The following is a 14,250-nucleotide window of genomic DNA, read 5'->3' on the forward strand; positions in this document are numbered from 1 at the left end:
GGAAGACACTCCCACCTTTCGTGGGGGCAGAGATGGAGATCTAGAAAGCATTGGGCCTCCCCATCATGACTCTCAGTCTCCTTTAAGATGCATAATCTTCCGTCTTCATTGGCTCCTTTCTCTGTCGTCTGCATTGCACTTCTGGGGCAAAAGTCCCCATCGTTGCATGCCTTTCATTCATGCGGACAGTAGCCTGCTTTTTCACGTCCAGTTTCAACTGTGAAAGTTCAGATATGAATGGTCCAATCTGGGCCCCGTAGCCATTCCTAGTCTGGGGGGGCGGGGGGCATTGCCAGGGAGCAGGGTCCTGTAGTAAAAATATGGTTACTGGAAACTACTCTTAACAAAATAATAATACTTATACTTTTTAAAAATATATATATTTTTATTGATTTTTTTACAGAGAGGAAGGGAGAGGGATAGAGAATTAGAAACATTGATGAGAGAGAAACATCGATCAGCTGCCTCCTGCACACCCCCCACTGGGGATGTTGCCTGCAACCAAGGTACATGCCCTTGACCGGAATGGAACCTGGGACCCTTCAGTCCGCAGGCGGACGCTCTATCCACTGAGCCAAACTGGTTAGGGCCATACTTATACTTTTTGTTAATATAATTTTAAAAACAGATGCCTCCTCAAATTTTATGACTAAGCAATACTTGTTGAATCTTATGCTTATGTGTCAATTGCACCATCTCATCTCTCCCAAAAGGTTTGTACTCTCAAGAAAAATTGTTCTCAGCAAATCCCAAGCCCACTTTAAATGAGAACATGAATGCCCTGCGTAATGAAATAGGATATTGGTTAATACGGATTAATGAATTTCTAAGAAGTGTTTCTGTTTTCCAAATAACAGTTCATGGTCGTTTTAAAACATGTGGTTTGTAATATGAACGTGGCCACAATACAAACAGTGCAAATTAAGAGCAAACATCTTCCATTTCTCCTCTAGTAGAACATGCTTGGGGCAGAAATATGGTCTACATACTCGCGAAAAGAAGCATTGACAAACGTGTAATTGAAAAATAAGTTAAATAACAGGCATTGACAACATCTTCTGAAGTCAGTCACATGGTTCTGTGTAATTATTTTAATTATGGAAACATAAAAATTAATGTTTCCACAGAAGACAAATCTCTATAAGGCAGACTATCTGTCATCACATGCAGAGGAAAGAAGAGGGAAAATAAGACCCCAGTGCGCAGAACATTGGAGAAAGATCAGAGCTCTCTTGCGTGAGGCCGGAGCTTGCATTTCTGCTCTGTTACTTATTTTGTGTCCTTAGTTAAGTTTCATAACCTCTCTGGCCTCAGAGGATAAGCTAATGTGTATAAAGTGCTTGGTAGAGTTCCTGGAACATAATAAGTTTCCAATAATGGCGGGAGCTGCAGTTAATCCTCATTATTGGCCTCGGCATTATTATTCTCTCCCTCATTATTGGGGCAGGTTATTCAGTGCCCTGAGGCTTCTCGTCTCCACACCACCCACCCTCCCTCGGCCCTGTCTGTGCTCTTGACTGTGCAGCACTCTTCTTGCTCTTGTGATGAGCGACCTGAGCTTCAGACACCACCCTTTCTCTGCTGTCTCCCAAATTGGTATCTCCAGTTAAATGTTGAAAAGGCACCCCAAACCTAACATGGCCAAGACGGAATTCCTTATTTCCCCCATCATCTGTCCCATACTGGTGTAGGGGTGGTGGACAAGAAGCCACAAGTGGGCACAAGGGGGTACATAAGCAAGATCCCCTGAATCTCTCAGCTTTCAGTTCCTGACCCCATAAAGTCCCACTGGGAGGGCCAGAGACTTCCTCCCATAGACTTCACATTTGCCGAGTACTGCTGGTCCCCACGGCAGGCGTCACCCTGGTCTTGCTCCTGCAGAGTCTGTGCAGGATGATAGGGAGACTCCTGGACTAGGAACAACTGTTTCTGGGTTCTGGTTCTGGTCACTTAGCTCTATGACTCCAGCTAAGTCTCAGCACTGTCCTGTGGCTTGCTTTCCTCACTTGTATTTTAAGGGTGATTATCACGAAGGCAACCATGTAATTTTCATCCAAACCAGGACCCTTGAGAATGAAAGGGAGCTGTTAATAACTAAAACAACAGCCTGGCCAGTGTTGCTCAGTGGTTGAGCATCAACCTATGAACCTGGAGGTCGAGGTTCGATTCCCTATCAGACACATGCCTGGGTTGCAGTCTCTATCCCCAGGAAGGGGCGACCAGGGGGCAGCCGATCAATGATTCTCTCATCATCGATGTTTCTGTCTCTCCCTCTCCCTTCCTCTCTGAAATTAATAAAAAATACATTTAAAATATATTTATATTAAAAAATATTAGAGCGACAAGTATAAACCGTTACTATCCTGGGCACACCAGGAAGTATAGTGACCCTCGCTGTCATGCAAATCCCCTCCTGCATTCATAACGTATGATTTTGTGAATTCCCACTCCCATAATAAATATGATTTGTTGCAAAGCGTTGTTGTACGTATTAGTAATATGTGTTAAAATTAAAATAATCTGGTAACTGAAACAGTATGTTAATGTTAAGATCAGTAATTACTACTAAAGTAATATTAAGTTAAATTGCCTTTGATGGTTAGCCAGAGAACCCAGGCAATACATAAAACATTGTTTTCCTGAAAAATTATATTGCAAGTCTAAATAGATCATTCTGAATTGGTCTGTTTTTAAATGTAGAAGCTATCTATTTTTAAATTTTGTTTGGCCTAAAACAGACTCCCTGGGGTCCCCAGGTATACGCTGTGATCCCAGTACCTCTGTAATTTACCTGGAAGTCTATAATCAACTTGTTTTGCCATGATTTGACTGGGTACTTTGTTGGGATCAGTTGTATCTCCTTTTGACCTGTGACTTTTGAGAGGAAAAGAATACTGGTTCTCTAATACATAAGCCAGTTTTTCTCCTTATCACCTAAGTTGTTCTTTCTGAAAGATTTTCATCTCTGACAGTTCTTTTCTTAAGGCTTGGTAATCTGCGCCACTTTTCATCTACATACATACAGATTTCAAAAATTATAGTAGCAACTGTTTATGGAGCATTTATTGTGAGCCGAGCATTATTCTATTCACTTTGCAGGTAGGAACTGGCTGAGTCTCACAACAGCCCAGGAGGTAAGTTACACTATGAGTTCCCAATACAGACGCGGCATTTGGCGTGGAGAGAAGTTAAGTGATGTACCCAGAGCCAGACGTGTGATGGAGCCTGGCTCCAGTCTACACTCCTGTGTTTACAAGAATAACTTGGGCACTTTGTTTAGCCCTTAGTGAGGGTCATAGTTTTCAGGATGGCAACTTCTGTAGGCTTGAAGCTGTATCTTTGATTTCATTAGATCTTTTCACAGAGTTTGCACAGAAATGATGTCTACTGGAGTCAAGTAGGAACCCAGTCAAGGACATAAATATGTCCCGAGTGTCCTGAGAGGAGGAGGACAGAGTGCTGTGGAAGCTCAGTCCTGGGAGAGCTTCTTTCTTTGGGAACAGGGACGTTTTGTAGTGCATAAGAGTTTGTGGAATCTATAGGAAATGCCATTTCAACAGAAGGGAGTAGCCTTAAGTAAATGAGAAAATGCAGGGTATTTATAGAAAACTAGAGGCCTGGTGCATGAAATTTGTGCACGGGTAGGGTCCCTAGGCCTGGCTGGCAATCAGGGCTGATCAGGGCCTACCAGCTGCCAACTGGGGCCTCCTTTCCCCGGCTGCCAGCCAGGGCTTTCCTTCACTCTGCGCTGCCCCTTGGTGGTCAGTGCATGTCATAGCGAGCGATCGAACTCCCGGTCTCCTGCTCGAACTCCCAAGGGGACACTTTGCATACTAGGCTTTTATATATATACTAGAGGCCCGGTGCACAAAAATTTGTGCACTCGGGGGGAGGGGGGGTCCCTCAGCCCGGCCTGTGCCCTCTCGCAGTCTGGGACCCCTCGGGAGATAACATCCTGCTGGCTTAGGCCCGCTCCCAGGTGGCAGAGGTCAGGCCCAATCCCTAGGTGCAGCCCCTGGTCAGGCTCAGAGCAGGGCTGATTGGGGAGTTGGGGCACTGCCCCTGTCATGCACAGAGCAGGGCGGATCGGGAGGTTGCATTGCCACCCTCAGTCACGCTCAGGGTAGGGCCGATTGGGGGTTTGGGGCACTGCCCTGTCACACTCAAGGCAGGGTCGATGGGCAGGTTGTGGCGCCACCCCCTGTCACGCACAGAGCAGGGCCAGTCAGGGGGTTGGGGACCTCCCCCTGTCACTCACAGAGCAGGGCCCATCAGGGGGGTTGGGGCTCCGTACCCTGTCACGCACAGAGCAGGGTTGATCAGGGGGTAGGGGAGCTCCCTTCTGTCACGTACAGAGCAGGGCCCATCAGGGGGTTGGGGAGCTCCCCCCTGTCATGCACAGAGCAGGGCGGATCAGGGGGTTGGGGCACCGCACCCTGTCACACTCAGGGCAGGGCTGATGGGGAGGTTATGGCTCTACCCTGTCACACACAGAGTAGGGCCCATGGGGGGGGGGGTGTTGGGGCGCTGCACCCTGTCACACACAGAGCAGGGCCGATCAGGGGGTTGTGGCCCCGCCCCCTGTCACACACAGAGCCGCAGGGCGATCAGGGGGTTTGGGCGCTGCCCCCTGTCACGCTGATCCCGGTGCCGGGAGGCCTCGTGGCTCCGCTGATCCCAGTGCTGGGAGGCATATTACCCTTTTACTATATAGGATAGAGGCCTGGTGCACGGGTGGGGGCCGGCTGGTTTGCCCTGAAGGGTGTCCTGGATCAGGGTGGGGGTCCCCACTGGGGTGCCTGGCCAGCCTGATTGAGGGGCTGATGGCTGTTTGCAGCTGGTCACACACCCTTCAGGGTGGGGGTCCCCACTGGGTTGCCTGGCCAGTCTGGGTGAGGGGCTGAGGGCTCTTTTCAGGCTGGCGGGTGACTGAAGCTCCCAACCGCTCCTTTTTTCTTTCTTTTTTTTTATTTTGGGCCAGCTTTAGCTCTGAGGCTCCAGCTTTTAGGCCTCCGCTGCTGAAAGCAGGTTTCTGGCCTTTGTTTACCTTCTGTATTTGAAACAATGTTGTGATCCTGCTGGCTGAAGCACAGACGACTAAAACAGGCTTCTGTGGTTTTGTTTAGCTTCTATATTTGTAACATAGTTCCTTAGATTTGCAGCTCAGAGGCCGGCAGCGGCAGGCGGGGAACGTTGGATTCCTCCGTCACTGAAGCAAGCAAGCCTCATGTTCGCTTTAAGCTGCCTGGCTGCCGGCCGCCATCTTGGCTGGCAGTTAATTTGCATATTGCCCTGATTAGCCAATGGGAAGGGCAGCGGTCGTACACTAATTACCATGTTTCTCTTTTATTAGATAGGATAGATAGTTAGAATTTCTGAAGCACAGGGCTTATGAAAGGAAGTGATGGAAAATAAAATTGAAAACTATAGGCAAGATCATGAAAGGTCTTAAAGACCAGAATAAAGAGTGTAGCTTATTCTGTAGAATGATAATTTTCAGCACTTTCCCCACTCCCAGCAAACCTGAGAGATCTGATACATTTCCTCTGAAGCAGTGGGGATAGTGTGTAAGGGCTTGGGCTCTGCTTGCCACCACTCACCACCTGTGGCAGTTTGGGCAAGGCAATCTCGCAGGGACTGTGTTTTCTCATGTGTAAAAGGAGACTAAGAACAGACCTACCTCAGGGCTTTTTATAAGGAAAAAAAGAGATAATGCATCTGAAGTGCTATTATTGTTTCAGTATTTTGTCATCATCATCATAGTAGCTGTGGATTACTGGGCAATGAGTCTCTTACAGTGTCAGTGAGAGGATTAAACCCTGTGGATTCTAGCATTAAGAATCCCTACCATGCCTCTGATAGCCCATTCCTTGGAGTCATTCTTCTAAGTAAGGAAGAAGTGGCAACATGACCGTAAGTGGAACCCCAGAATAAGCACCCAGTAGCTGAGCAAGGCAGCTTAGCCTTGTTGGCTTAGCCTTGTTGGGCAAGTTATTTAATTCTTTGGGGTCTTCTTGCTCTTCCCTATAAAATGAGGGCAATGATTTCTCGTTGCACAGTAGTTATAAGTACCTGGCACATAGTAGGTCCTCATTAAGTGGTGTGGTTATATATTTTATATTTCGATACTTAACCCAAATCCAAGTCCCAGGTGGCACCTGAAAGGAAAGAGCTGACCGACTAGGGGATTTTAACAGTTTGCCTGACTGACCTCACTCACATTCTTTTTTCGCTCCTCAGGATTTAAATCCGCCAGATTCCATCTGGAAAGCAGGGATCTCTTTATTCTTTCTGTGTGACTGCTCTGCCTCTGCCTCCTAATTGGTTTCTGTCTGTTAGCTTGGGTTGAGAGAAAAGTGTGAAGAGAATGATAAAGGAAAAGTGAGGGGAGGGTCTACAGTTCTAATACTTTTTTCACTTTTAACTTTGGGAGTTGATTCATATGGTTACCTGAAGGTAGGAAATTGAAATACTAGGTGAATTTTTGAGATTCCTTTTTAGCTATGTGATTGCATTTGTGTGATATAATAATGTGATTATGCTATTATAGCTTAGATGGCACGGTCTTAAAATTGAGAGGTCTCCTATGATTAATTCGCTAGAGAGCTATGCTGGGGCTCCAGGCAGTTCTGCATAGAAGATGCAATGACTGCCCTGCCTCATTAGAGGCACAGCATCCTGCATCCCGCGGAGCAAGTCATTGAGAAGTGGAACTCTTTTCAGCCTGTCGAGTCTGAATAAGAAGATAGGACCAGGGAAGCTGAGCCATCTTTTTCTAGTGTGCTGTGTAGGCCGTTCCCCTGAGCCCTGCTGAGATTGCAGACATGACTTAGAGGAATTTTCACATCACCTACCAAAAAATCTTATGGCATAGCTGTGTGCAAGCGCTAATGGAAAAAACCATTCCTCAAATTTTTCAGAATAAAATCTTGGTTGATTGTGACCCAGAATATTCACTCCCAAAGGACTGGCCTGAATGATTCTATAACTTAAAATTTTTAGTTATTTAAAAAAGTAAATATTTAGCGCCATACCACTTTTTACTTTTAAAACGAAATAGCCATGTTAGTTCTGACTAACAAAATGAATCTAAATTGTTTTTGTGCCATCTAGGGAAATGCAGTAAAACGAGACATGTTTGCATTCATTAAAAGGGATTCTTAAAGATATCAAAGGATGATGAAACCATCATTCCGTGTCAGAAATAAAAAGACACAGTTGAATTCATTGCTATGGTAAAGGAGTTATGCTGGGATCAGGCAAAATGTCTCTAGGCAGAGCAGACTCCTGATCTTAGGGTTGCAGGGAAGTGTGCAATATAATATTCTGTTGTATGAATATTCCATAATTTATTTACCCATTCTTCTTCTATTGGACTTTCAGGTTATTTATATTTTTTGCTATTAAAAATCAAGGCTATGAATATGTGTGTCCTCGAACACATTCTGCGAGTTTCTTTTGGACAGAAGGTCTTCACTATTTTTGTGCCATGGGCCCCTGGGGCAGTTGGGCGAATATTATGGGCTCCTCCTCCTCCTCCTGTCTCACCTTCCCCCACCTGCCACCTCGCAAACATAGTTCAGACCAAAGCAAAGATGCTTTTGTCTGAATATCAGGAGATTGACTTCCTGTTGACTGGTAATCCTAAATTCTTCTTAACAGACATTTAAATATTAGACTTTAGTGCATAAAGTTTCCAGTCTGGAAACTGGATTAGGGAAGCATATTTTTATAGGGGAAATGAATTCAGCCTTTGTAAGTTAGGGGTTGGGAAGTACTGTGCTAATGAGCTCTTTCTGGTGTTTATTTGTTTCATATTTCTAAGCATTCCTCTCCCAAAGAAATCATCTTCCTTCACACAGTTCACAAGGCTGTTTGTCACTGGCCGTTAGTTGGGGCATGGAGCGGAGACTAGCACCTGGGAATGCTGATTCTAGCTCAGAGAAGGTGCTGGCCAGAGAACCACTATTGTCCAGAGCAAATATATATTCTTGTACTTTACGTATTTATTTAAATTCCAAGTAACACAGCTAGAAGGTGCACAGTTAGCTGGGGCTACAAAACTGCCTTTCCAGAAGGCATATTTACCTCTAAAAGGTTATGCATATTCCATCAAAAACAAACAGATGATGTGAAAGAAAACACAGCTTACTCTTACTTTGATTTTTGAGGTGTTTTCACTGTGAAAAGCATGCATTTCTGAAATAACCACTTAGTTTTAAAATAAAACATGTTGCGTTAAGTACCTGCTACTTAATGCCATTTTAAATAATTCATTATTCACAATATTCCAAGGAAACACTGAGCCAAACCACTAGGGCTAGAAAAGTGCTCTTCAGTAATCCACTGTACTTGCCGGCTTGTCCCTAACCAGTGAACGTTAACCTCTCTAATCTTAAGTCCCCTTAACCCTTCAGGAGTTTGAAAATCTCAGAATCCTTCCACTCTAAATGGATAAACACACACACACACAAACACACACACACACACAAACAACAACAACAATAACAAACAAAACAAAATAAACCATTTATCTGATCCCCAAACTCAAAGCATCACAGAGGTCTTTTTCCAGGGATGCACAAAAGTAGGTTTATAGTTGTAACACAAATAAATACTACAAAATAAATCATAATACAAGAATAAACTGTTTACCTGTGTACTCACAACTGTAAACCTACTTTTGCCCACCCCTGTATTCCCGATATCCTAGAAAACACATGATTACCTTAGTATTTGAATAGTCACTTAAAATAACGACACGCTGTCTACATCTGTATTTATATAGACAGGTCATTCCTCAGTGCTCTTACCTTCTGTTCATTGTTCTCACCATGAAATTTTCTTCTGCAAGCCACCAATGGCCTTATCCTATATAATAAAAGCCTAATATGCTAAGTGTCTGGTTGTCCTGGCGTTCCATCGTCCGTTCAGCCAATCAAAGCATAATATGCTAATGATATGCTAAGGCCACTCAACCACTCCCTATGACATGCACTAACTACCAGGGGGCAGATAGTCGACTGGTCAACCAGTCACTATGACGTGCACCGACCACCAGGGGCAGATGCCCCAACTGGTTGGTTGCTTGCTGCTGGGGTCTGTCTGGCCAATTAGGACTGAGAGAGATGGGCCAGACACACCCTGGAGCACTCCCATGGTCCCTCCCCAGTTGGCCAACCTCCAGTGTCCCTCCCCACCCTGATTGTGCGCCAGTGGGGTCCCTCAGCGTGGCCTGTGCCCCCTCACAATCTGGGACCCGTTGAGGGATGTTGGAGAGCCAGTTTCAGCCCGATGGCAGAACGACCAGTTGCTATGATGTGTACTGACCAACACGGGACAGACGCTCAATGCAGAAGCTGCCCCCTGGTGGTCACTGTGCTCCCAAGAGGGAGCGCTGCTCAACCAGAAGCCAGGATCACAGTTGGTGAGCACAGCAGCTGTGTTGGGAGCCTCTCCAGCCCCCGTGGCAATGCTAAGGATGTCTGACTGACAGCTTAAGCCTGCTTCCGGCGGGGGCAGGCCTGAGCCATCAGTCGGACATCCCCCAAGGGCTCCCAGACTGCGAGAAGGCACAGGCTGGGCTGAGGGACCCCCAAGCGAGTGCATGAATTTCATGCACTGGGCCTCTAGTAATTAATAAATGAATGGTCAGTTCTCCCTCTTTATTTCAATCATTTAGGAATTAAATGATTCCTAATTGTAATATTTATATTCTTCTTCATGTATCTTCTTCCTATGTCACAGGATTATCATATAGAAAAAAGTTGAAACAAACCAGTGATTTGGCAGTTGCACAGTTCTATTAACTATAAGGATGATTGTGGTAATTGGGAGGCTAGAAGAAAATGAGAAGATACATGTGAAATGTTGAAGAAGAATTTTATCACAGAAATAATGAAATGTATTCTTGTGAAAAGAAAATCCTCCTGTCAATGAGCTATTTCTTCTTTTCAAGCATGGTTCTGAGATGCATGCTCTTAACTTTTTGAAAGCAGTCGTTTAGACTCATGGTCATGTTCACCAGACTGGGAATGTCCAGGCCACAGGAGTAATCACTGGTCTTCTCTTGTAGGTATTTACCTTGCTGTGGATCGCCGACTGGATGGTCCGTCACTTCTGGAGGAAGGGAAAGGACCCGGACAGCTTCTCCATCCCCTACCTAACGGCACTGGGGGACCTTCTTGGGACAGCGTTGTTAGCCTTAAGTTTTCATTTTCTTTGGCTTATTGGAGATCGAGATGGAGATGTTGGAGACTAATTAATCCTACAAACTGCTCTCAAGGTACCGAGAAGGAAAACGCAAGATAACCGCCAATGGCTTTTTCAGAAATCGTTTGACTTCAGTCGGGGCACTCTGCACTTGGCCCTGATTCCATTAAATGGCCTTAACGTTTTTTAAAGGAATTTGTGTCGAACCAGAATGAACAGTATTTATGCTAATTTCACACAGACATAGAATCAAGCTCAATCTCCGAAGTTAATGAAGTAGGAAAGCCTATAGGATGTTTACAGTGAATCATTTTAAAACCACAGACACAGCAGAAATGTACTTGATTATTGTTTAACCTATAATGCCAGTTTAGGGGAGAGTTCTAGTTTAACCTCTCTTGTCTCACGGATGTGTGGTGCCTACCACATACCATCCATAGAATGAAAGGGGCCCAACCACGCTTTCAATAGTTTTTAACTGTACCCGCCTCTCTGCTAGATGAGGAACAATTTGCCAATTACTTACTCCTCACCTGACCTAAATAGGTTCTGCTGAGCATAAGATAAATGGACTTTGACCTGCTGCTATGAATTTCCCTGTGCCAATGCTAATTCAATTTCTTCTCTGCAAGTCCTTGGCAGGCTGCCCTTGAAACATAGAATGACCTTGAGAGATCTTTCATGAAAGCAGTGGGTCATTTTTGATCATTGATTTGTTGAAAGAATGTCGATCTTGTTCAGAAGACTTAATAGTTAAGAACAGGAAATAATCCAAGCTGCATTTGTAGAGACGAGAAAGTGTGTGTGTGTGTGTGTGTGTGTGTGTGTGTGTGTGTGTGTGTGTGAGAGAGAGAGAGAGAGAGAGAGAGAGAGAGAGAGAGAGAGACAGAGAGAGAGAGAGACAGAGAGAGACAGAGAGAGACAAATTTTTGATGGAGAACTGAATCTTGGCTTGTTGTTAGCAAAGATCATAGTGCTTTTAGAATGTTAGCATTATATAGTTATTCTTAAATACACTTTATTGACATACTTTTGTCATTTGGTCCAAAAATTTTGTTACTGTCCAGAATGTAGTATTTCTTACCTACATGATAATTATTTCTTATTAAAACCACTGTGCCATTTAACATAGAAGATTTAGAATGGGCAGGTGATGAATTGGTTCTTCTGGAGAAGTCCGTTGATATTTTGAGGTGTGCCATTTTAAGAGAGAAGTTGGTGGGTTACTTCAGTGGTTTCTCATGCCTGTACATGTCATCTGTTTTTTCAGGCTCATTGCTACAGGGGACCCTGTCATACACACTGCTATATCTCAAACAGTTTCTAACCTCTGATCTATATTCCAAACACTTAACCAACATTTATTCATTCAATAGGTGAGCATTTTTATATCACATGTAGTTCATTTTTAAGACCATCAGATATTTAATAATTTAGTTGATAAGGGAAGAAAAATGCACATTAGCTTTGATCTTCATGGCTTAGTTGTGAGTTAGTGTTAATATTATATAAACAGTAGATTGTTTATACATCTATTGGGGAAAGTGTTCCTATTAAACTCTTTAAAATAAGGGGACCATGGTTTAGAGTTATATATTTTTGCTTATTTTAAAACTTTAATTATTCCATTCTTCTGCCTTATAATGAAGCTTCTAAGGCAGAGAACTGAACGAATTATCGAATTTCTCCTTTGGAGAGTTAAAACGTCACATAGTGAACATTCTTCTGAAAGAAAGAATGATTAAGTTAAGCTGACGAATATTTATCTGCAAAGACTTTTTTATTTTTAAAAAATCCATAAATAATTTATTCGATTTTATTGTAAAGTACTGGTAAATTACTTGTTTACATTTGCACCGTGTGATTCATAAACATTTATATTTCCCAATGATTTCTCTATTTTGATTTTTTAATATCAAATAGTGAACAGCAAGCCACATTTTTGTAAAGATTGATTTTAGAGGAAGGAAGAGAGAGAGAGAAACATCAATGTGAGAGAGAAACTTCAATTGGTTGCTTGAACCCGCAACTAGGTATGTGCCCTGACTTGGAATCAGACCCACCACCTTTTGGTGTACGTCCAACCAACTGAGCCACACCGGCCAGGGCCAGCAAACCACATTTTTAAAGCATTCATCAACACCTTTGGTCTAGTACATTGACAGTGCCTGTGAAATAGGTCAGGTAGGTCTTTCTCTGTATTATAACAAAAGAAATTGGAACTCAGAGAAGTTACATTTTACAGGTTGCACGGCGGCAAAGTAACCAAATTGTGACTAAAGACCAGGCGTCCAATCTCCTGAGCCAGTACTCTTCCTATGACCCTGCCCCCCCCATCCCCCCCCCCCCCTTAATGCACCAGGAGTACCTACCTAATTACCCAAGAGGAGAGCAATGGAGAAGCAGGGCTGTCTGTGGAACAGAGCATTGCTGCTGCTTTTAGATTTCAGGCAGGGAGACCTCCATTTAATGTCTTGATGGTAAGTGTAGCCAACTGTGAATTATTCATGTTCCTAAGCCCCAGCAAAACTCAGATAAATAAAAACAGTAGAATAAAGAGAACAATGCCTTATTCCAGAGAACATTTCATTGCTACCACCCTTCCCAGATCCCGTCATTCTAGGTAGATGCTGAGAAAGAACTAGGATGACTGATTTATAGCTCCTTTCTCAGTCTTGGTTACAGCAACAAAACGTCTAAAAGGCATGTGATAAAAAATAAAAAATAAAAACGTGGAAAAATCAGTCATCAATTAACTGAATTAATTTATAAGAGGGATGTAGATTCCTCTAAAACATTGTACTGTTTTTTGAAAGCCTTTAGATAAGTATGCGAATGATAAGATGACCTATTTACCCACAAAAATAATTTGTTATCAGTCTCAAATAATGTGAATTCACAGTATTTTTATACAATATAAAAATTCCTGCTTTCCAAACTTCTTCCTTTCACTAATCTACCAGACACTTTATTTACACAGAGATAATTTTTTGAAAACATTTTTTTATTCTTGGTTACCAACCATTTTTTTTTTTTAAATCGTTTCTCAGAACATGATAAAATGGGAGCTTAGGGTAATGTATCTTCTGGAAGACATCAGAAATTCCGCATCGAGACTATCAGTGATGTAGCCAAATGAAGTACATTTTAAAAAGTCTTTCAGTACCTGGGCTTCCTCGCCATATAATGTATCTGTGGTATGATAGTCTACCCATTTATTCTGGGCATCTTTCATCCTTGAATTATTGTAAACTCAAATAAGAATAAAACTGAAGAAATATTTACCCATCCGGTTGTATGTATTTTTTTTAAATAAACTACATGGACATTGAGCCTGTGTAGAACTCACCCAGAAGAGACTGGGGTGATCTGTGTATATATCTTGTAGTTATGAGTATGATATATTGGCTTTGACCATACCTAGATCTCCAATCTATTGCTTTATCACCTTTTTCTCTGTTTGAAGCACTCTTCTCACTTTCCAGCTTAGATTCCTGGGCTCATCAATCCATACATCCTCCACGACCACCTTCATCGTGACTGGACAGCTCTGGTTAGACGTAGCTCTCCACCGATGCTTTCCCTGCCCTGGAGCCGCTGAATGTGGCTGGTGAAAAACTCATGGCTGCTCCAACAGACCCTTCAGTTTATAACCTCAGACATCAAGTTAACCCTCAACTGTCTAGCAGCCGACTGTATTTCTCTAATCCAGCGGCCGCCAACCTTCCAGACCTCACCGACCACCAGCGCTCTAATCACTTTGCTCTCCGAGATGTCAGGCTTTTGTCCCCACCCCGCAACTGAAAGTATTCCTGTCAAGGTCATCTATAGTCTCCATGTTGGCGAATCCAGTGATCAGTTCTCAATAAGAATTCTCATTGGCCTTTTGCTTTATTTTCTACACCCCTGGAGGCCCCTTCTCTGTCCTGTGGTGGTTCCTCCTCAATCTCTAAATGTTGGAATTTTTTATTACCTCTTCTCTACTTTTTCTCCGCAGGTGGCCTAACCCATCGCATTCTTTCTAATATTCCCAAGCTC

The 14,250-nt window shown here is 43.4% G+C and overlaps 1 protein-coding gene across 3 annotated transcripts in view; it reads left to right on the plus strand.

Moving 5' to 3' along the window:
* Positions 1-13,496, plus strand: part of SLC41A2 (solute carrier family 41 member 2) — an 83,737-nt gene extending 70,241 nt beyond the window's left edge. For all 3 annotated transcript variants that reach the window (XM_059681789.1, XM_059681788.1, XM_059681787.1), the window contains exon 11: positions 10,076-13,496. In XM_059681789.1, coding sequence (XP_059537772.1) covers positions 10,076-10,261 — 186 coding nt within the window. In that variant the 3' untranslated portion in view covers positions 10,262-13,496. The remainder of the gene's footprint in view (positions 1-10,075) is intronic.
* Positions 13,497-14,250: the final 754 nt, after the last annotated feature.

This window comes from Myotis daubentonii, chromosome 2 (genome assembly GCF_963259705.1).
Source record: "Myotis daubentonii chromosome 2, mMyoDau2.1, whole genome shotgun sequence".
Lineage (NCBI taxonomy): Eukaryota > Metazoa > Chordata > Mammalia > Chiroptera > Vespertilionidae > Myotis > Myotis daubentonii.